The sequence below is a fragment of the Melanotaenia boesemani genome, chromosome 19 (assembly GCF_017639745.1).
Source record: "Melanotaenia boesemani isolate fMelBoe1 chromosome 19, fMelBoe1.pri, whole genome shotgun sequence".
NCBI lineage: Eukaryota > Metazoa > Chordata > Actinopteri > Atheriniformes > Melanotaeniidae > Melanotaenia > Melanotaenia boesemani.
Genome location: NC_055700.1, coordinates 1,176,324 through 1,200,523, shown reverse-complemented (window position 1 = coordinate 1,200,523; position 24,200 = coordinate 1,176,324). Strand labels below are relative to the sequence as shown.

The following is a 24,200-nucleotide window of genomic DNA, read 5'->3' as shown; positions in this document are numbered from 1 at the left end:
ACAGGATCCAGCAATATCAGGAGTGGATATAAATGAACAGAAGCATGTCATAAGCCTTTTTGCAGATGACATAATGATATACTTAACCAATCCAAAAAGAAATTTTGAGCATCTAATGAAGATTTTTGATCAATTTGGTCTATATTCTGGATATAAAATAAACATTAATAAAACCCAAACTCTTATTTTTAATTGCACTCCAAATCAAGATCTTAAGAAATGGAAAATAAATTGGGAAGCGACCTCTCTCAAATATCTGGGGGTAAATATAACAAAAAACCTAACCAAATTATATGCGAAAAACTATGAACAAATTGACACCAACATAAGGAAAGATATTGGTCTATGGTCCACATACCCATTAGGACTTAGTGATAGAATACATGTCATAAAAATGAATATACTTCCCCGTTTACTGTATATATTCTTAGCGATTCCAACAAATATCCCTCAAGCACAGTTTTGTAAATGGGATAAACTTATCTCAAGGTTTATATGGGGGGGGGGGACGCCCAAGAATACGCTATGCTACTTTACAATTACCAAAAACAAAAGGAGGAATGGGTTTACCAAACTTAAAGGAGTACTATAATGCGGCCCAAATACATCGCCTAATTTACTGGTGTGATACTGGCTATGTGAGCAGATGGAAAGATATTGAAGTTTTGGCACCAAATTTCCCAGTTCAAACAAATATTGGGGAAAAAGACATAACAGTCTGTGTGAGAAAAAAATCAAAATTAAACCCAATTACCTTATTTACTTTAGAAAAGTGGTACACTATTCTGAAAAAATTGAAAATTGGACAAGAACTTGGATTTCTTAAATGGATTGCACATGATGTCAAATTTAAACCAGGACAACATGATCCGCAATTTAAAATATGGGCGGCAAAAGGCATAACAGCTTTATGTAAAATTGTAAAAGGAGGAGAAATGATAAGCTTTCAGGAACTTAAAGATAAGTATAACCTGATAAACCAAGATTTGTTCAGATATTTACAAATACGAGACTACTATAAGAAATGTATAAAAACAAGTGAAGATAAAACACACCCTTTGCTAAGGATAATGGTGTCGGCATACAATAAACCTATCCCAAGAGTAGTGTCAATCCTATATAAATGCCTAATGGAATCAAAAGAATTGTCAACTACATATATCAAGATAAGGTGGGAAAGGGAGCTGGGTGAGGAAATCCTGCAAGAAACGTGGTATTGCATGTGGAAAACTCATCAAACTACGACACAATCACAAAAGTGGAGAGAGTTTGCTTGGAAGAACCAAATTAGGTTTTTCATTACACCTCAAATCAAAAGTCATCAGACTAAAACCAATCAACCATGTTGGAGATTATGTGGTGACATAGATTCAAACCAGTCTCATATTTTCTGGAGCTGTGAAAAAATCCAGCCATTTTGGGCTGATGTTCACTCAGCTCTCTGCGAAATACTCATGTATGTAATACCCTGCTCCTGTTTTGTATTGTACCTTGGATACCTGGATAAAACTGTGCAAGTGGATGACCGAGACATGACCAAGATTCTCTTGGTGGCCGCCAAGAAGACCATTACAAAGAAATGGCTCAAGACTGATATCCCGACATATGGACAGTGGATAAACATTGTGGAAGACATCGTAATGATGGAAAGACTCACATACAAACTGAAAATGAAAGAAACCAAATTTGAGAAAGACTGGAAGAAATGGTTCTCATACAAACAAAAAAAAGGTTCTGTCTTACTTTGACTTTTTTATAGAAAACTCTCTCCAGCAGGTCTTTAATTTTTTATTTTACTTTCTATTACTACTTTACACCAATTTAAGTTTTCCCTTTTTTTTTTTTTTTTTTTTTTTTTTTTATATATGTTAACACTTACTATTTGCAATGTTACATAATAATGTCATAAGGGAAGGTAACATTTAAGTGAAGAAAAGAAGTAGAATATTTTGCACTTCATCACTGTTCCCTTGTAAAAGCAAATTGATTTTGACTATAACATCTGGTGTACAACTCTGAAAAACAAAAATAAAAATTGGGAAAAGAAAAAAAAAAAAAAAGCCAAAGAATAAAAGTGTGTTTTCGAAGAAGATTTAAAGCCATAGACTGAGGGTCTAGTCTGTAAAGGAAGCTGATTCAGAAGCTCCATCACACCTCACTTTCTTTTGTGATTTTGGAACCAGCAGCAACATCTGGTCCGGGAGGGACTGAGAAGGGGCGTAGGGGTGCAGCAAGTATGACAGATATGCTGGCGCAGGACCATTAAGAGACAAAAAAACAAGTAACAGAAGCTTAAAACTGACCCTAAAATGAAAATGAAGCCTACGCCGCAGCGATCTGCTCATTTCCTTCTACCTGGTAAAAGTCCTGCTGGTGCATTTGCACCAACTGAAGGCGAGATGGCGTTCCCCAGTCAATTCCTGTTAGAGTTACGGTAATCCAGCCGGGAGGTTTAAAGCATGCATTACGGATTCCATGTCCCGCCTTGAAAGACAGGTTTAACCTTTACCACCCCATTACCGTGGTTTTTCTCCATCACGTCCAAGGCCAGCTGTTGGTCTCCACTAAAACATGGAAATGGGCCACCGCTGGACGAAACTAAGGACCAAAGCTCTGCTGGTCTGTTCATGTCAATCTGGGAAAGAAACCACTCACCCAAGAAGAACTTGGGTCCTTCAAGGATCCTGAAGAACTATTCCTGAAGACTACTAAGCTCCTTAGAACTGGACCGACTGGTTCTGACTCAGATGCTGTATTTATAAAAATGTTAGAACAGGTTTTAGTAAATCTCTGCAGACTTCGGTTTTCACCTCTGAAGCAGAACACTCCGTATCTCTCCGTCGGGTCCAGGTAGCCGGTCTGGTTTTCGTACTTGTAGAGCGTCCGGACCCCCAGCAGACCTCCTCCACACTGAGGCCGGGGCACGGTGACGGGGTAGCGGACGCTGCCGTCGGACAGCCAGCTGTAGTCACAGCGGTTTAGCCCCGCCCTCCAGGCCGCAAACAGCTGACCAGGCGAGGCCATCACGGCGTCGTGCGACTCGCACTCCTCCTTCGCCTCCTGCCAGGTGAGCTTGTCTCCGAGGGAGGGGGGATAGAAGACCTCACCTGGTGGAGGAGGCAGGAACAACGTCAGCACATGAAAGCAGGACATCCGGACTTTAGACCCTGAAGCCTCCAGAACACAAACATGGCTTCAGCCGCACGCAGCAGCACGCCCCGTCTTCTGGCAAAAATAATGACAATAATAACAACAACAACAACCACAATAATAATAATAATTACAAAGTAAAATGCTGAAAAACTTCTGACAATTTTAAATGAGTAAAAGAAAAAAATATTTTTTTAAAATTCAGAAAAATGTAAAAAAAAAAAAAAAAATTCCAAATAAAGCATAAAAAAGAGAAATGAAACAACTAAAATCCTAAATAAAATATCAGAAAAATATGAACTAAATTTGCTGGTGAAGTCTCTGAATCTTCCGGCAGAATTCCGGGAAGATGGTGAGAAAAGGTGGGAATTCCTGTTTACCGTGCAGCTGATCCACGAAGCAGTACACGTCGTATTGCTCCGTGGCATCACGGAAGCCGTACGTCCTCACACCTGGAAGCTGCACGAGGTCACCTGAACATCCGGGACGAGGATCCGTGATGGGATATCTGGGAAAATTCAGAGCAACGAAGACGGCTTTCACTACGGATCGGGACCGCATGTCCACCTTAATCACAGCTGAGAGCAACATGCAGAAAGTAAAAGAGGAAATGATGTCACAGACACACCTGACGGACTGGTCGGCCAGCCAGCCGGCGTCGCACTGGTCCAGGCCGTCCTGGAAGGCGGCAGTCAGCTGAGCCGGCGTGGCGATGGAGGCGTTGACGGAGCGGCACGCCTCCACGGCCGCGGGGAAGTCCAGGGTGTAGCGGCTGGAGTGGGCCCGGTAGTGGAACACCACCCCTGGAGGAAGATCAACCTCACGTCAGTTTCACACCAAAGCACAGAAAGCTGAGAATATTCTAGAAAGTTCATTTAAAAGTGGTAAATATGTCTGACTATATTTAAAGGTAAGAATGAAGAAAAAATAAAACGAAAACCTGAACAACAGAAAAAAAAACACAAAACACATTTCAAGAAAAAACTAAGTAAAAAACTAAAACATCTTTTAATAAAATATTTAGAAAAGTGTATTTTTTATTTAATGTTCTTTACGTTTGTTTTTATCATCGTGATTTATTTTTATTGTATTTATTTTCTACTATCAGGTAAAATTTGAGGATTTAAATTTTAGATAACAAAAAAAAAAAAACGTTTTTGAGTTGGTTCAGGTCGGTTCAGGTCGGTTTGAGTCGGTTCAGGTCGGTTCAGGTCGGTTTGAGTCGCTTCAGGTCGGTTCGAGTCGCTTCAGGTCGGTTCGAGTCGCTTCAGGTCGGTTCGGGTCGGGTCAGGTCGGTTTTGAGTCGGTTCAGGTTGGTTTTGAGTCGGTTTGAGTCGGTTCAGGTCGGTTCGAGTCGGTTCAGGTCGGTTCGAGTCGGTTTGAGTCGGTTCAGGTCGGTTTGAGTCGGTTCAGGTCGGTTCGAGTCGGTTCAGGTCGGTTCGAGTCGGTTCAGGTCGGTTCGAGTCGGTTCAGGTCGGTTCGAGTCGGTTCGGGTCGGTTCGAGTCGGTTTGAGTCAGTTCAGGTCGGTTTGAGTCGGTTCAGGTCGGTTTGAGTCGGTTCAGGTCGGTTCAGGTCAGTTTGAGTCGGTTCAGGTCGGTTTGAGTCGGTTCAGGTCGGTTCAGGTCAGTTTGAGTCGGTTCAGGTCGGTTAAAAAATACGAAAATTAAACAGAAAACGATGACAAAGTTGAAATTTTCAGAACTGGAATAAAGAGAAAATGTAGAAACTGAATAACGCGAGTTTCCAGCTGAACTCGGGAATCCTCCGGAATTCATCTCATCTCTGTGATTCCCGTCATTTCCGTCCAACAGGTCCTCATCAGGAGGACAGCTCGAAAACAAAGCTGGACCCCCTCGTTTGAGTCTGAGGATCAGGTCTGGAGGAGGGGGTCCTGGCAGAGCTGCAGGAGGATATAGAAAGTTCAGGTTTCTTTTATGGTTCTGGTCTTGATGGAGGTTTTCCTTCCTGGTTCTAGTCCTGATGGAGGTTTTCCTTCTTGGTTCTGGTCCTGATGGAGGATTTTCTTCCTGGTTCTGGTCCTGATGGAGTTTTCCTTCCTGGTGCATCTCAAGATGGAGGAGTCTGTAAATGAGAACCAGACCAGATTCTGGTCCAGTTTTTACCCCTAAAGCCTGAATTTATTTACAGTGACATAAAAACAGAATAAAAACAGTGAAAATAAAATAAGGGGTTAATTCTGGTCTCTGGGTCTCTGCCAGCAGACCTGGACGCTGATGCGTTCAGGGACTCCAGGTTCAAGCTGTTAACCTAAGTTTTCTCACCAGAGACTCTGAGGGTGACGCTGTCCTGGGTGTCCTCCATCCCGTCCATCACCTCGCAGCGGTACATCCCGGCGTCGCTGGCCCTCAGCTTCACCATCCTCAGGGAGGCATCTCTGTCGGACAGGGGCTGGCTGGGCACCGACACCCGGCCCTGGAATCTCTGCCCCACCTTCACCACCCCTCCCTGGGCCACCAGCACCACCGTCTCCTGAGGCCCATCCTGCTTCAACCACTTGATCCGGATCTGTCTGTCAGGACTGGGGCTGGGGGTGGAGGTGGGGCTGCTGGGGGAAGCTGGCATGGTGCTGGAGAAGCGACAGGGAAGCACAACTTTACCCGCCAAGGTCCCATCGGCAGGCGGGTTCTTCACCGTGTTCATGGTCACTGGAGAGGCTGGAAAACAAAAGCTGGATGAGTTGGAATCAGGATCTCAGCATGTAAAACCTGGGAAAGTCCAGGAAACAGATCCAGACTTTTAAACAGGTTCAAGTCTAGAGTTTGAAACTGAACTAGAAGGAAAAACTAAGACCAGGTGGAGTTTCCTGCAGGATGGAGAGAGCAAACATTAATATTAACATTAATATAAAAGATGGACTACGTCCTCTGCAGTACCTCTGATGGCCACCAGGGGCTGATTGAAAACTATCATTATAAATTATCTAAGAGAGATCTACTCCTGACCCACTTCTGAAGACTGATGTCAGAAGAAAAACAATGAAGATACATTTTCTGGGATTATAAGAGTATAAAGGAGGTTCAACCAATGAACCCGATTAAAAATGGATCCACAGAACCAATTTCCCTAAAGCATCAGATGCTAGCTTCTTAAACAACACCATGTCCTTCTGATGTTGTCCTGGTTGTTGGGCAAGGCGTCCACCAGGGGGCAGCGCTCACCTCTGAATTCCTTAACAACCACGGAGACGATGAAGGAGCTCATGGTTGTTTGGAGGTAGTAGACGGAGGTGGTCTGAAAGGACATTAAACACATCATGGCTTCTTCTTTGACCCTTTCGCTGGTCGTTGAGCTATCCGGCTCAATACCACCCCCTGCCCCATGAGCTGAGCTGATCCATGTGGAATCAGGTTTACAGCAGAGGCCGAGGTCACATGACCTCCTGGACTCACCTGGTGGAGGACGAGCCAAACAGAGACACATGAGGCAGAACAGGTGTGTGAGGACGATTCCAGTCATCTCCTCTCGATCTGTAGAGAACAAGAAGCCAGATATGAAGATGAGTCGAGGAAGGAGGGCATGAAACATGAAATCCAAAATAAAAACCATCACATCTGTACAAATATCTTTAAATTCTAATACCAGCTCATCTCGAAGCGTTTTAACTCATCCCAGTTCATCCAGTTAATCCATCCAGTCAGATTCACTGATGCCAGTCATTACAGCGCATGTGAAGTTACATCACACATGTTGCATACAGGGAAGGGAGCGCCATCTTGTACGAAAAGCCTCCATTTACTGCCACCACTTCCTGTTTGAAGTTTTTATTTGGCTAACAGTGGTTAACTTTGGTGGAAAGAAGGTGGCGTTTACAGGGAGGTCAGGGTGGTACTGAAATCTGATTAGACATCTCAGGTGATTGACAGGTTGGAGGACAGCAGCATCTTTTAAGACCTCCATGTGTCACCAGTACCACCAGTATCACTACACCAGTTTCATGTACATATTAAAGTAGTTTGCTAATTATTCAATCTTTAAAAATATTGCCATGTGGTTGCACATTTCCAGAAGAGATTTTGGCCCTGTACAACTACTAATGGTAAGGCTGTTAACCTGATGTTAGCATGAAGCTACGAAGCACTGATAATCTTTTCTTATGCTAGCACTAGATTAGCATTTAGCTCTTGTGGGGAAACCAGGTCATAATTAGTTTTCAGTGAGTGTATTTATCATTAGAGCAGAAAATTAACCATAAAGATGCTTAAAGAGAAGCTCAGTATCCATGCTACTTAGTGCTGACTAAGCTAGCGCTACATGATCCAGTTAGCCAACATTTACAGGAGTGTGAAATGCAGGACTAGCAGACTCAGAAACTCTTTCTTTCCCTCAGCCATCAGACTCCTTAACAGCTAAGAGCAGACTGGAGTCTGTAACAATGGACTGTAACATTTACACATACCGACTGTTTACATTATCAATGCACCTTATTATTATTATTCAGTATTTGCACATGTATCATACCGTCTACCTCATCACAGTTTTTTTTTTTGCACAATTAATCATTCAATGCTGAATGTTGCACAGTTTATGTAGCACGCTGCACATTATGTACATAGATTACTTTACTTATATTTTACCTATAGTTTATATTTATGTTTACTTTTCTGCATGCTCTTCTTAAATTAGTCTTTTCTACTTACTTTGAATATTTATGGCATTTGGTGTGGACGGCAAAGCAAGAATTTCACTGTACAGGGAAACCTGTTTCCTTACTGTGCATGTGACAATAAACTCTTTGCATTTGATTTTAATAAGGAGGCTAGCAAGGCTGCTAGCTGGTTTGATAGCTGCAGCATGAAAATGTAGAGAAATAGATCCTGGAACCACTCTGGTTTAGCAGGAACATGTAAGAATGAAGAGAAAATGAGATACTTCTGATCCAGTCTACCACCACCACCACCACCACCAGACAGCAAACCAGAACTGGTCCCGCCACTACCATATCAGGATCAGGAATCAAGATCAGGAATAAACTGCTATAAAACTACAACAAACTGTAATAGACTGATTTAAACTGATATAAGCTGGTGTCTTGACAAATACCAAATGGTATAAAAGTAATATCAAATGGTATAAACTGGTATGAAAGGAATAAAATTGATATGAACTGGTATAAACTGGTACAAACTTGTATAAAACTGATATGAACTGATATAAAACTGATATGAACTGGTATAAAATTGGTATAAACTGGTATAAAACTGATATGAACAGGAAAAAAACTGATATAAACTGGTACAAAACTGACAAACTGGTACGAAACTGATATAAACTGGTATAAAACTGATATGAACAGGAAAGAAACTGACATAAACTGGTACAAAACTGACAAACTGGTACAAAACTGACAAACTGGTACGAAACTGATATAAACTGGTAAAAAACTGATATCAACTGGTATAAAACTAATATAAACTGGTATAAAACTGATATGAACTGGTATAAAACTGATACGAACTGGTATAAACTGGTATAAAACTGATATGAACTGGTATAAAACTGGTAGAAACTGGCATAAACTGGTATAAAACTGATATGAACTGGTATAAAACTGATACGAACTGGTATAAAACTGGTAGAAACTGGCATAAACTGGTATAAAACTAATATAAACTGGCATAAAATTGGTATAAAGTGGTACAAAACTGATATAAACTGGTAGAAAACTGGTAGAAACGGGCATAAACTGGTATTGAAATGATATAAACTGGTATAAAACTGATATGAACTGGTATAAAATTGGTATAAAACTAATGTAAACTGGTATAAAACTGGTGTAAAACTGATATGTACTGGTGTAAAACTGATATAAACTGGTACAAAACTGACAAACTGGTATAAAACTGGTATGAACTGGTATAAAACTGACAAACTGGTATAAAACTGATATAAACTGATATAAACTGGTATAAAACTGATATAAACTGGTATAAAATTGGTATAAACTGGTATAAAACTGACAAACTGGTATAAAACTGATATAAACTGGTATAAAACTGATATAAAACTGATATAGACTGGTATAAAATTGGTATAAACTGGTATAAAACTGATATGAACAGGAAAGAAACTGACATAAACTGGTACAAAACTGACAAACTGGTACAAAACTGACAAACTGGTACGAAACTGATATAAACTGGTAAAAAACTGATATCAACTGGTAGAAAACTGGTAGAAACTGGCATAAAACTGATATAAAACTGGTATAAAACTAATATAAACTGGTAGAAAACTGATATGAACTGGTAGAAAACTGGTAGAAACTGGCATAAACTGGTATAAAACTAATATAAACTGGTATAAAATTGGTATAAACTGGTATAAAACTGATATAAACTGGTATAAAACTGGCTTAAAATGACAAACTGGTATAAACTGGTATAAAACTGATATAAACTGGTATAAAACTGGCATAAAATGACAAACTGGTATAAAAGTGGCATAAAATGACAAACTAGTATAAACTGGTATAAAACTGGCATAAAATGACAAACTGGTATAAAACTGGCTTAAAATGACAAACTGGTATAAAACTGGCTTAAAATGACAAACAGGTATAAAACTGATATGAACTGGTCTAAAACTGGCTTAAAATGACAAACTGGTATAAAACTGGCATAAAATGACAAACTAGTATAAACTGGTATAAGACTGGCATAAAATGACAAACTGGTATAAAACTGGCTTAAAATGACAAACTAGTATAAAACTGATATGAACTGGTCTAAAACTGGCTTAAAATGACAAACTGGTGTAAAACCTCTCAGATGAACCTGAACATCATCTTTCCCGACACCTCTTGGACTTTAACTCTGATCCAGATCAGATTTCTTACCTTTCAGATGTTTAGACAGAAAAAAATCCAGTTGTCCTGTGTCGGATTTCTGGCTGCAAGCTTTCCAGAGGAAAACGTTTCCCAAACAGAGATCAGGGATCTTCACTAGCAGATGTTCTCCTCCACCTCTCAGCACAGCCTGCAAGTTCAAATCCACTTTCCACCCGCTATTATCCAGACGCAAGGAAGAGGAGGAGCCCGGAGGAGGGAGAGAAAGGAGAGAAAGGAGAGAAAGGGTGGGAGGAAGTTCAACGAGGAAAGCCAGAGTGGGAGGAAGGCTGAGTCAGAAGAAGTAGTATCCCATAATTTAACTCACGTTTTCATTTTAATACATTTTCAAAAGACTAAAAGAGACGTTCTCAGAAAAAAATCTAATTCGTCTCATTATTCCTGAAAACCACAGCTCAGCTCCTGGTTGGTTAGGTCAGGACTGCGTACCAGAACTGGTTCAAAGCGGATCCAGAACCAGTCTAGTACCCATATCCAGGGTGTGATGGTCCATTCCAGATGCCTCCGAGTCCAGAGAAGTCGACTCTGGAGCAGGTGTGATAATCTGTGGTAAGTTCAGGAGCATTTGGGCCTGTGGAAACAGGACGGTTCTGATCTGGTGTTTTATCAGGAACATTGAAGACACATTCCTACCAGGAGACTCTGGGGACTCGGTTCCACTGGCTGGGACTGCTGATGAACGTCCACCTTCCTTTGGTTTGTGTTCATACAGAACTGAAACGGGCCAAGCTACTTGGCCAATGTCATGCAGTTGCAACAGCAGATCACTGGAGGGCGACATTCTCCAAAATGAATGCTGACAAAGAAGAACGAAGAAGAAAATTCGGCCCATGGATTGGCCAGGACAGTTGCCCAGAGTCTCCCAGACCTTTGGATGTGATGATGAGTCTGATTGGACAACGTTCTGATCAGCGTCTGCTGGATGACTCAGCAGAATCTGGGATGTTCAGGAGCAACGGATTTCATCTTTTTAGAAAAAACGTTAAGAATAAAAACTCAAGTACTGCAACCTGAAAAATGGCATAAAAACACAGAAGCAGACTGAGATGTTTCCTTCTCTACAGCCGCAGTTCAGGTCTGAAGGAAACGAAATGAGCCATAAACTTTATTGATTCGGACGTTCATGACAAAACTGAATAAGAAAAAGTTTTCAGCTTCACATTCTTTTACTTTAAAGAAAACGATTTACTCCATATACATTTTTAAAATCATAAAAATCACCAAAGACATAGACCCCATCCAGATGTAGACCCCATCAGTACATAGATCCTCGTCAGGACGTAGATCTTTGTTGGGACGTAGATCTATGTCGGGACACAGATCTTTGCCGGGACATAGCTCTATGTCGGGACGTAGATCTTTGTCGGGACGTAGATCTATGTCAGGACGTAGATCTATGTCGGGACACAGATCTTTGCCGGGACATAGCTCTATGTCGGGGCGTAGATCTTTGTCGGGACGTAGAACTTTGTCGGGACGTAGAACTTTGTCGGGACGTAGGTCTTTGTCGGGACGTAGGTCTTTGTCGGGACGTAGGTCTTTGTCGGGACATAGACCCCTGTCAGGATGTAGACCGCATCTGGACATCAAAAGTCCTCGAACAGGTCCTCTACTGCAACGTCTGCAGAGCTCTGGGGGGTCGGCTTCTTACTGGATCCTGGATTAGAGTCGGACCTGAAACACAGACACAAACCGGGTCAGTGGGATTATGAGGTCAGTTTCCAGGAGTTTCCGGATCAGACAGGAAGTGGATCATGTGATCAGAACCAGAAACACGTGGAGGTTCTGTGGAAGTATTAATACATCAGAGTTGAAAAACAACAGGTGCAGTGGCCCTGGTCAGCACAATATTAATAGTATGACATTATAACATGATATCAAAGTGATGTCAACTAATTACCAGTCAGCCCTAAAAGGCTGTGTGTGTGTACAGAAATAGTGACAGGCAGGCTATATAAGCTTGGAGAAATGAATGTACGTGGTCTTTTATCCTGAAAGGGGTGTCCCCCTGGTCGGCCGAATAAAGGATCATTAAAGACCTCTGTCTGCAGACTCTTAATATCAGCAAGCCCTTTTGATAAAGAATTTATCTACGACATTTGGCGAGCCAGCCAGGAGAGTAAGGCGCGTCTGAGCGAAACTTGAGACGAGTGTGTGTATGTGTGAGTGAGCTAAAGAAAAAAAAAAAAAAAAAAAGGACCAGTGTAATTGGAGATCGAAGCAGCTGCTGGGAATACTGAAAAACTTATGCATGAGACAGAGGCCTCTGTTTGCAGTGATATTGCATGTTGCATGTTGAGAAGAGTATAATCTGTATTGCAGTGCATAAATTGACTCGTTCCCCAACTCACAAGATAGTGGTCTGGTAAAATCTGACACTAAGCTACTTGCTAACGCGCATAGACACAAGCACTGACAAAAATAAAATAGTGCTCTGCTCTTGTGCAGCTACAAGGATGTAATCTGTACTATTATTATAGCTGTTAAAATAAAACCGCTGAACTCTTTTGGTTTCCTTCCAACAGAACACGACTCCTCCCATTGGGTTGACACCTAGAAATAGGACACGGAGTTGCAGCACACCCAAGTGGATTCCATTTGAGTTGCATGATTATCATATTGTATTAAAAAGCAGAGTTGATTGAATAGAATAATGATGAGTACGCCCTAGGCTATTGTTTGTATCCGTTATCCCCACAGGATGAAAGAGATTCAACACATGTCTGAGAAATGGTGCAGAAGGACAAAAAATTTGATAGATCCATGGCCTGTTACAGGAAGCTTTGATCAGAAACTTTGTGAAATAATGCAACATCGCATTGAGGATTATAAAGCTGGAAATAATTCTAAGAAACGACAAAAGAAGCGAGAGCTTGAGTTGGAAATTTTAAACTTATTTAGAATCAGCAAGCCAATTAAAAGGAATGTCAAAACGATTGTGTCTTTTACGGATAATCCGGGGGAAACTGAAAACTGTACTAACGCAGAACTTTTCCCAAACTTAACAGGAACAATAAAGATAGATGGAAACTTTAATCTTGATGACCAGCAAAGCCTTCCAGGGGTACCAGCTAATGCTGACGTGTCGGGAACCGTAAGTAACGTTCATGACAGGTCATCTGTTGCTTCAAGGGTCGCTGAGGTAGCACTTCCTGTTCCAGACCCACTCAACTCCAGACAGAGGAGCCTGTCTTTACCACCAAACACTGGAGAAGCCCAGGCCCAGGTCAGACAGCGTCCGGCTTCTGCCCATTCTCCTCAAAGGCAGGAAACCCCTCCCCACATGACAATCCCAAAATACTGTAGTACACAGCGACGTCAGTCTGGAATCATTAACTGTTACCAGGATCGAACCGAATTGGCTCGGAAAGGTAAGACAGATGATAGCTTTTGGATGAACTTAGGACCACGTCAGCAATATTTGCAACGTGAGTTGGGACGGAGCCAGATAGTTGAGATGGAACAGGAAATAGATGATTTAAATGAGGAGGTGGAGGAGGGGGCGACCTCGAGGGGCGGAGTTTCCATGCCTGCATGCTTGCAGAAACCCGGCACGTCCGCAGGGGTCCCTAGAGATGAATATGATTTAAGATACAGGCCTAACATCAGACCTCCTGACAGATTGAGGGGGGGGGAGTTCCCAATTCTGATAAGGGGAACAAGGGCTGATTATCATCCTTTTTCAGCTCGGGACCTGACAGGTTTGGTCTCAGAGCTCCCTCAAATATCCGCAGGAGGAGGCAAGTGGATTAAGGCTTTGGAATCAAACACGGCTGGAACATCTCTTTCACTGGGTGACATCAAAGCTGTCCTCGCTCAGGTTTTGGGGTTGTCTAAAATGCAGCAGTTTTTCAGAGACAATGAACTGGACTGGATTTTGAGTGAAAGGGCAGATGGAACAGAATTAGCAGCCTATAAGGGGGTGATTTGGCAAGGAATACGCAAACAGTACCCTAATAAAATTGATGTTGATGCTTTGAAAGGGGAACCTCTGAAGGACGACCAGAACCCAGCAGCATACATCGATACACAGTTAAAAAGGTGGCGTCAAGAGTCTCAGAAAGATGTGGAAAATGATCCTATTTTGCTCACTCTTTTCAGAAATGCAGTCATCGATTCAATGCCGAAGGATGTCAGCAGACGTTTGGAGGATGTCGTTGGTCTAACATCTATGCCAGCACAACAGTTCCGTGATCATGTGATTCATGCAGTAACCCGATACAGAAAAGACCTAACCAAGACTTCTGAACAGGACCTCCAGATTCAAAGGAAGCTGGCACAGATGCAACTAAATGATTTGCAAGGCAAGCTGAAAGAAAAGGTTCAAGCTGTTGTGTTTACAGATCCAGGTGCGGGTCAGACTGCTGGAGTTCCTGAGTCAACACAGGCCGCTAGGGGTCCCCAGCCGTTCCGCCCTTCATACTCAAGGCTTGGTACTCCCTTGTCTGGGGCGTGGCAGGGATCCAACCGCTGCTGGTATTGTGGCATGTATGGACACTTTGCAAGGGCTTGCCCACGTTTTATGCCCCTCCCAGCAGGTGGTCCTGGAAGAAACGGAGTTGTCCCCAGAAGAGGTGGAGGAGGAGCCCTGGGTGGCACACGACCAAGACCCTCTCAGTTTTAGGGGGGTCCCGAGGATCCTGCGGGTAAAGGTTCGTACCCATTGATTATGCATACACGCACCGACCCCATGATAAATGTACAAATTGAGGATCGACAGGTCCAAATGATGATTGACACGGGGGCGACCCATTCATGCATACAGGGATCCCTTGCCAAGAACCTTCCCATGTCAAACAACTTCGTGAAGACAGTAGGATTCTCGGGAAAAAGTCAATTGGTTCCTATTACTGCTCCCGTTAAAATAAAAGTAGGAAATGATGAAATTAAAATACCCATTTTGGTCTCCGACCAAACTCCTGTCAATCTGTTAGGAAGAGATGCACTTTGTAAATTGGGCCTCAAAATTTTATGTTCCCCTTTGGGAATATATGTGGAAAGTTGTGGATTAAACCTACAAATGAATGCCCAAGCAGAACCAGCAAATGTTTATTGGCTGGGGAACATAGAGGGGCTTCTGGGTTCGGAGTTGGAGAAATGGAAGACATGCATAAAGGCCTGGGCCCCGGAAATTTCTCCACCAACATTACCTCCTCACTGTACAATGTTCTTTGATCCATCAGCCAGCTCAACCTTTCAGGATAAGTGGGAAAAGGAGACGGATGGAGTGATGGTTAAAATACAGGCTCCATATATCCTGATTGGAGGCCAAGGCGCAGCATTAAAGGTAAACCGGAACACTTTTATTGATAAATGGTTTTGTGTCACTCAATCTTTACCACACATTACACTGTTGGTAAATCCACAATACCACTCCAGGGACCTCGGTCCAATGGTAAGAACTGCAGAGCATTTAACATGGAAAAGTACAGACAACCCATTAATCTCTCTTTCAGATGATGGATCAATGTTAAGGATTAGGTGTGATCTGTCATTACAAGCAACACCTCAGATGGTGGTGCTACCAGAAAAAAACATAATGATGACATGCAAAACCAACCCCCTTGGATTTAACAGTGATCTGGAAACTGATATTTTAACACAGGTTCCGGACCAACTGTGGTCCAGACATGAGACGGATGTGGGACTGGCAGTTTCAGCCAGCCCAGTTACTGTCAAATTAAAACCAGGTGCAGTCTTACCTTGGCGGCCACAATACAAACTTAATCCCGCTGATGAAGAAGGGATTGGAATCCTAATTGATGGGTTTTTAAAAGTAGGAGTGCTGATTGAGATTTCTAGTCCTTGTAACACCCCAATTCTTGCAGTTCTAAAAGCAGATAAATCAAAGTACCGACTGGTCCATGATCTAAGGGCAATCAATGCCATTCTTGAAGATGTCGCTGCAGACTTCGCAAATCCTCACACACTGTTGAATGCCATCCCTACTAAAGCTAAGTTTTTTACAGTAGTGGATCTTTGTTCAGCATTTTTCAGTATCCCTCTGGCAGAAGAGTCACGATATCTGTTTTCGTTTACCTTTAGAGGTCGACAATACAGCTACGCCAGAATGCCCCAGGGACTGACAAGCAGCCCAGCGTGGTTTGATCGCGTGGTGAGTCAGGATCTACAGGAGCTGGATTTGAGCGGCGTCCTAATCCGGTATGTAGACGATATATTGATTTGTTCAGACACCATTGAAGATTGTCAGCGCGACTCGATCAAAGTGCTGCAGAGACTGGCAGAATGTGGACACAAAGCTTCTTGGACAAAACTGCAATTCTGCCAGCCTCAGGTGGAATTCCTTGGCAGAGTAATCTCCCATGGAACAATAGCTCTGTCTCCTGACCACCTCAAAGGCATAAGTCGAGCACCGCGTCCACAGACATGCGCGCAACTAATGACCTTTTTAGGTATCACAGGATTCAGCGCGGAGTGGTTGGAGGACTACGCAGTAAAGACGGCGCCGCTTAGGGATCTCCTGAAGTCCTCTGAAGCCAAGACTTTAAAAAAGTCTTTGGAATGGACCACAGAGGCATTGTTGGCTTTTGATGTGCTCAAGCAGGAACTGCAAAATGCCCCAGCGCTGAAAATGCCAGAATATGATAAACTTTTCTATCTTTACGTTTCAAACAGATGCAACATGTACGCAACGGCTGTATTGGCACAAGACTCATGTGCTGGTGGAAGGAAACAACCCATCGCTTACTACAGTGCAAGGTTGGACGACGTAGCACGAGGGTGGCCCCCCTGCTACCAGGGCCTCGCAGCTGTTCACATGGCGTATGAAAAGGCGTCTGCAATAACTAAGTGATATCCTGTGGTTATTTACACCCATCATAAAATCACAGAGTTGATCAATCACAGCAAACTTGTTCTGACAACAGCACGTTGCCTTCAGTATCTACCATTGCTCACCTATCCAGATGTAACAATTAAGAGATGTGAGACCACAAATCCTGCTAATATGTTACCTTTTGAATTTGAAGGTGATACACACGAGTGCGTCGCTGAGACCACGAGGTACACAAAACTGAGACCGGACTTGGAATCTGAGCCGTTGGACGACGCCCAGGTCACGTACTATGTAGATGGGTCATGCTTTCGAGACCACATGGGAACTCACGTAGGCTACGCCGTGGTGCAACAAAAGGAAGGGACGTTTGTGACAATAAAAGCTGAAAAGTGTTTACAACCTTGCTCTGCACAATTAGCTGAATTGTATGGACTTACTGCAGCTTGTGAACTTGCTAAAGACTCCTCTGCTAATATCTACACAGATTCAGCATACGCTCACGGAGTATGTCACCTGTTCGGAGCAGTTTGGAAACTGCGTGGCTTTCAAAAATCAGATGGTAAACCTGTTCGGCATGGGAAACAGATTATGAAGTTAATCTCGGCCATGATGCTTCCACATCGATTGGCCATTATCAAGTGTCCTGCTCATCGAAAAGACAACTCCATCACCACAATGGGAAACAATGCGGCAGACGAAGCTGCAAAGCACGCTTCAGGTTGCAAGGTCGCCGTCTTGGCCCCAGCTGTGGAGTTGGAACCATCTGTTACACCCGACGATATCACATTAATGCAAGCGCGTGCCAGCGCGAGTGAACAAAACATGTGGGAAAAAAGGGGTGCTACAAAAGATGGGCGAGGGTTATGGCGGTCACATACCGGCCTGATTGCCGCTCCAATATCACTTTTGTCTCTTTTAATTCCAGAGTGTCACAAACCAGACCACTGTGGGCGAGATGAGGTGATACATCGAATACAACAACAGGGTTATTGGGCGCCGTACCTGCAGGCATTGGTGACGGATGCGCTTAATCGGTGCGAGATATGCTCGCAGAACAACGTTCGAAAAGGTATTGTTACCCCCACAGCGCGAATACCTGTCCCGGAAGGCCCGTTTCGTCATCTGATTTTAGATTTTGTGGACATGCTGGTCCCGGTACACGGTAAGCGCTACCTTTTGGTGGTTTTTGATCATTTCAGTCGTTGGGTGGAGGCCACTCCATCAAAGGACATGGGGGCGGGAACAGTCATAAAGTTCCTGGTCCGTGAGGTGATCCCTAGGTTTGGCTTACCGTCCATCCTTTCATCAGACTCGGGACCAGCATTTATCAACAAGGTCTACAAAGGCGTTCTGAGTCAGCTCGGAATCAAAGTCCGTCACGGAAGTATCTACACTCCCTCCAGCCAGGGAGGGGTGGAACGAGTGAATGGCACACTTAAAGCAAAAATTAATAAGATTTGTGCATGTACTGGTTTGCGGTGGCATGACGCATTACCGCTGGCCCTAATGAGTTATCGCATGCAAGCTCATCGGGTCACACATTTGTCTCCTCATGAAATGTTAACAGGTCGTCCCATGCCGGGCCCGCAGTTTCGGGGTCCTTTTAAGGGGCCCCCGCTGGAGCAGTTGGAGAAGGAGCTGCACAGTTATATGAAACAGTTGTCTGCTATCCATAAAGCAATTTATTTTCAGGAAAAAGCGAACGAGCCAAAACCTGTCTCTGTGACATCTGGTCCAGTGGTGCCCGGGGATAAGGTGTACATTAAGGAGTTTCGAAGGAAGTGGAACACTCCTAGACGCCGAGGTCCTTACACGGTGGTCCGTGCCACACCGACTTCGGTCCAGGTCGAAGGGAGCGTTGCTTGGCATCATCTGAACCATTGTTCGTTGGCACCTGCGACCAACAACTGCAAAACGGACCCTGGGGACTGGTCGGATTGTACAGCGTTCTCAAATGACCAGTCCCCCAAAAGGGGAAGTATCGCCTCGCATGCATCTGACGAAGATTGTCCTGTCAGGGCAGATTCAGAGTTGCCGCCCGATGATGTTGAGTTTGACATTCCTTTGGTTTCTTCTTCTGGGCGGGACAGGGATCTCGGCAGGGTCAATTCAACCAATCCGGACCCGAAGCAGCAGCCACCACGTCGTCCCATCACCAGGGCCTTCTCAAGGAAACAGAGGGGCAACTGCGCAACGAGGGAGCGACCTCAGTGACCAAGGGGAGTACGACTCACATGCCAAATGTCATTATCAGTCAGGTCTCTTGCCGGCATGCACCCGCACACATCTACACACTACCCGTGACTCAGTATTTCAGACAGATGTTGCCCTTTTGGCACAACATAGGCGGGAAGTAAGATCAATTAAGGAACAAGATGTAGAGGGGCATAACATTCCAGTGAATCCTGGGATGGATGATGAACACGGTGCTCAGGGAGGAGAGGCTTTGGGGTCCAGGCTAGACCCTCTGGGCTCAGACTTAAGTGTTTATGTTACCACAGCTGCAGCTGCCAAGAAATGGGGAGTTCACTTTGTAGAGGAGGAGTCCACTCCCCCTCTAGCTGTGGTTCCAGCCCAGGAGCCGGATAAGGTTGGTCTTGTAACAATCACTACTCCACGCCCACAGGCCGGAATAGGTAACCATCAGTCAGTACCAGGAGGACTGGGGTATGAACACTTAGCACGTATAACATCCTTAATGGTTGACCAGGTATGGGCTGCTGCATGGAACACACTGGAAGGTCTGTTGGAAATTGGAAAGGTTGTAAGTTCGTACCAGACCACAGGTAACACCCCTGTTGTGAATAAAGTTGATTTTACACCTGAACCGCAGCCCACCGTGGTTACTGATGGCCAACCAGACAATGGGGTGGTTGAGTCATTCACCCTTCCCCCTCAAGGGTTAGATACTTTGGTAAATAGTTATCATGATAAAACATTGAAGGGGGGGGAGGTTAAGGATGTAAAGGGGCAACCGGAAGTACGAGGGTTTAGACCTAGTGAAGATTACTTATGGAAGGAAGCGATGGCCAATACTTGGTATCGCTGGGCTTGGCTGTCAGTAAAGGAAATGACATCGGAGGAATGCATATGGTGCTCAAAGGCGCCTGGAGCCCCTCCGGTAGTTGTCCCAGATAAGTACAACTCTTGGGAGTGTGCCCAGGAACAACGCCGGGTGTGTAAAGAGGAAGCGTTCAAGTCTACAACGACGAATGCTTTCTTCGGGCTCCCGATGTGTGGTATGAAGTGTAGATTACTTTATGGGGCCCAGAGGATGCATGGTTATTTGAATAAATATAGGGGATACAAAATCCAGGAATTGTGTGAACCTTACCAGGTGGCAAATACCGCCATGGCCCCTCCCACGGTTTACGAGGTGGACTATAACGCCGCATACGAGTGTTTTGCCAGCGGAGGATTTCTCCAGCAAAATGGGATAATGGTGGGGAACACGACGGTAAGATGTAATGTCACATGGGTATTATCATGGTTCCCAGAGTCTGGTATGTCTCCTCTCTTCATAACTAAAGCAGTATGGTTTGAAAACCCGGAGCCCCCACATCAGGACTGTCAGAATATGTCTATCACGGTTCCAACCCTATTTTGGTTCGGAGACCAATCACATGCGGTCGCTGATAGCTTCTGGTTATGTGGAAATAATCTGCTACGTAGCACCCTACCCCCCTCTTGGGTGGGGTTGTGTGCTACTGTTCGCTTAAAGGTGCCAGCTATGGTAGTATACAATGGTGTAAATAGTATTCTTCACTTAAAACGAGACAAGGGCGCGCTGCGTAGGAGTAGGCGTCAGGTCTCGGGTTCTCATGGGGTATATCGGGATGCAATTGGAATTGCTAAAGGGATTCCTGTGGAATTTTCGGCCAGAAATGAAGTAGTGGCCGGCATAGAATCTATACTACCATGGATAACTGTGAATAAAAATGTTAACTGGATAAATTATATATATTATAATCAACAGCGGTTGTTTAACCACACCATCGAGGGACTGAGTGCGCTAGGAGAACAGCTGCATGAGACTAGCAGACTCGCACTACAGAACCGGCAAGCACTGGATTGGCTTCTGGCAGATAAGGGTGGAATATGTCAAATGTTCGGGGAAGACTGTTGTACCTTTATTCCAGCTAACACAGCGCCGGATGGTTCCTTTACATCGGCCATGGATGAGATAATACGGGTGGGAAGGGAGGTGCGAGAGCATGCTGGGAAGAGCGACTGGTCCCTTGATTGGTTGGACCAGTTAATGGCTGACTGGAAAAATGTATTGATAAAGGTGGGAGTTGGGTCAGCTTTGGTTCTGATCCTTCTTTTCTTGTTTGGCATGTGCATCGTTCCTGCCCTGAGGAAAGCATGGAGGACGAGTCTCAAGAAACAGACCTCTGTCATCATGGCTGCCCAATTGGTCCGTGCTGAATTGGACCTGTAATGTCTCACTGGGGTTGGACAAAGGGTCGGCAGCCTGTGACGAAAGGCTGGTGACCCAACACTCCTGGTTGCCTCCGGACTGGAAAAAGACTCTATCTTGTGTTATTCACGTGTGGTTTTTGTAGTCAGAAATCTTCTGTAATAGGTTATCCTTGTGAAAACAGATTGTAATGGAGTTTCTTTGTTGTGTGTGTATGGTTACTTTCTGTCATAGTACTTAGAAGGTCTCATGCAGGGGTTCACTGGCCTACCCGTGCCTGAGTGTCAAGTAAGATCAAAAGTTACCGGTGCTCGCCCAACAGGGGGGGCACGGGGGAATTTTTTTCTCCCTTCGGGGTTTTTTTCGCCCTCGTACGGGAGGTTCAGATTGGCTCCTATGTTATGCTTGAGACCTGCGTGTGTGGACAAGTGTGCGTGAAAAGGTTTCCCTATTGTAAGTTTCAGAGTATCGTCTTAGGGCCGATTACTCTGAAATATTTGAAAGGGGGAAATGTGGAAGTATTAATACATCAGAGTTGAAAAACAACAGGTGCAGTGGCCCTGGTCAGCACAATATTAATAGTATGACATTATAACATGATATCAAAGTGATGTCAACTAATTACCAGTCAGCCCTAAAAGGCTGTGTGTGTGTATACAGAAATAGTGACAGGCAGGCTATATAAGCTTGGAGAAATGAATGTACGTGGTCTTCATCCTGAAGGGGGTGTCCCCCTGGTCGGCCGAATAAAGGATCATTAAAGACCTCTGTCTGCAGACTCTTAATATCAGCAAGCCCTTTTGATAAAGAATTTATCTACGACAGTTCATGTTTCTTCTTCTGTGGTTAAACTTCGAGATTCTGTCTCAGAAAATCTTAAAAGGTCTAAAATATGAAAGTCACGAATATTTTTTAAGTTTCGTATTTTCAGCTTTTTGTTTGTTCTGCGGCTTGTCTGGGTCGTCTGTTTCCTGAGTTTTTAAATTTTCCTTCCTTCGTCTGAATTCTTATTGTTCTTGTTCTTTTTTTCTTTGTGGGGGTTTTAGTATTGTTTGACTTTTCTGTACATTTTTGTTGTTTCTCATTTACTTCATGTAGCAGTTTTGGTCTCTTTTTGTTGTTCTTGGTTGTTTTTCCTGGTCTTTGGTGGTTCTTGTTCTATGGTCTCTTGATGTTTCGTGTCTGCATTTGTTCTCATTTTCTTCTCCTTTCTACATGTCTGGAGTTGTTTCTACTTTCTCATTATGTTTTTGCAGAGTTCTGGTAAATGATTCTTCCAACATTCTGAAAGCAGCAGAGACGGTTGTGAATGTGAGGACACATCTAGTCCTGGTCCTGATCCTAGTTCTGTTCCTGGATCTGGTTCTTTAATCAGAACTCTCTGACCTTTTGCATCCGAGAAGTTCCTCTGTTTTCATGTCTGTCAGCTGGAAAAGATCCAGACCTACTGACCTAACCTCCATGGCCCTGGACCTCAGGACAGAATCCCCCCCACACACACACACTGCTGGATGACAGATCTAAAACCACAACCAGAAACCAGGACACAGACTTACTCCTTTAACAAACATGAAGCTGTGATCAGGACATTAAGAGAAGGAGGCCTCAAGCCTTGTTCAATCATCACCAACTGGAACCAGTTAGAAGGAAACAGGAGACATGTTGGAGCTGGGGGGGTTAGACCAACAGAGACTCGTGGGGGCATGATGGGGGAGGGTTCCAGCCCCAGAAGTGAGGCAGAGCTCGGATGGAGGCCCCACACAGAGCTGCAGCTCCATCCTTTGTTCCATTCTCTATCCAGATGATCCCACACGGCTTCAAACCGGTAGAGGCCCAGGGTCTGGGGAGGACCTGTCCCTCCATGATGGGTGGGCGGATGGATGGGTAAAGGGATGGATGGGTGGATGGATGGGTGGAGGGATAGATGAAAACTGTTTGTCCTTTCTCTGACTGACCTGTCTCACCATCCTACAGATCACTACCGTTACTATGGTAACAGTTCAAGCAGGGTGAGCTGGCTGGAAGTCCTGGAGGAGGCTTTGGACTCTCGTGATACACTGGGACCTGTACAGTTTTTTCAGCATTGAGAGGGGGCTGCCGCCAGTCTTCTGGGCCGAGTTAATGACCCTCTGGAGCTGCCCCTGTGCAGCTGGTGAACCCGACTTTGATGCAGTAGGTCAGGATACTCTCCATACAGCACTGCTGAGACAGCAGGAGTCTCTGAGTGATGCTATTCCTCCTTTGCACCCTGAGGAAACAGTGTCTCTGCTGGGCCTGTTTCAGCAGTCCAGAGGTGTCCATGCTCCAATTCAGGCCCTCTTCTATCTGGACTCCCAGAAACCTCAAGTCAGCTACCCTCTCTACAGGTGGAGAGAGTGGAAATATGTCCGTTTTCATCCACCTGTAGTAGATAATCATCTCCAGCCGCTCCACCTGGTCTCTATAGGCTGACTCATTCTCCCCAGAGAAGAGTCCCACCACTGGTGTCATCCTCGTGCTTTACAATGTTGTTATGGTGGGAGGGGGTGCAGCCGTGAGTATAAAGAGTGGGGGCTCAGCACACAGCCCTGTGGGGAGCCGGTGCTGAGGCCCGTGGATGCATGTTGGCCCACTCTGACTGCGATCTGAGTGAAATCCACAAGTCTTCAAGTTTCTCCACCACTTTGTAGGGAAGAATAGTGCTGAAAGCCAAGCTATGATCCACAAAGAGCATCTAGACATGGCTCCCCCCTGCTCCAGGTGGGACAGCGCGGCATGGAGGTCTTCAGTAGATCTGTTCCCTCTGTAAGCAAACTGGTGAAAATCAAGAGTTGGGGGCAGGAGTGCTATGATATGGCTCCGGACCAGTTTTTCCAAGCACTTCGTTACTACTGGTGTTAGTGCAGCTGGTCAGTAATCACACAGGCTGGAGATGAGGGATTTCTCATGCTGACTCAGCATTTTCTCCCTTAAGAACGGCTTCCTGACA

General features: G+C 44.4%; 2 protein-coding genes across 4 annotated transcripts in view; both read right to left on the bottom strand.

The window, feature by feature from the left end:
- The window catches only part of vcanb (versican b), a 56,912-nt gene extending 45,858 nt beyond the window's left edge, over nt 1-11,054 (bottom strand). Inside the window, exons 1-7 of the mRNA XM_041970033.1 lie at nt 10,324-11,054; nt 10,008-10,174; nt 6,562-6,639; nt 5,434-5,826; nt 3,779-3,953; nt 3,531-3,658; nt 2,811-3,107 (exon numbers count right to left, since the gene is read on the bottom strand). Of these exons, the coding sequence (XP_041825967.1) occupies nt 2,811-3,107; nt 3,531-3,658; nt 3,779-3,953; nt 5,434-5,826; nt 6,562-6,639; nt 10,008-10,174; nt 10,324-10,331 (1,246 nt within the window). The 5' untranslated portion in view covers nt 10,332-11,054. The remainder of the gene's footprint in view (nt 1-2,810; nt 3,108-3,530; nt 3,659-3,778; nt 3,954-5,433; nt 5,827-6,561; nt 6,640-10,007; nt 10,175-10,323) is intronic.
- A 54-nt stretch (nt 11,055-11,108) lies between these two features.
- The window catches only part of xrcc4 (X-ray repair complementing defective repair in Chinese hamster cells 4), a 55,054-nt gene continuing 41,962 nt past the window's right edge, over nt 11,109-24,200 (bottom strand). For all 3 annotated transcript variants that reach the window (XM_041970063.1, XM_041970064.1, XM_041970062.1), the window contains exon 8: nt 11,109-11,690. In XM_041970063.1, coding sequence (XP_041825997.1) covers nt 11,603-11,690 — 88 coding nt within the window. In that variant the 3' untranslated portion in view covers nt 11,109-11,602. The remainder of the gene's footprint in view (nt 11,691-24,200) is intronic.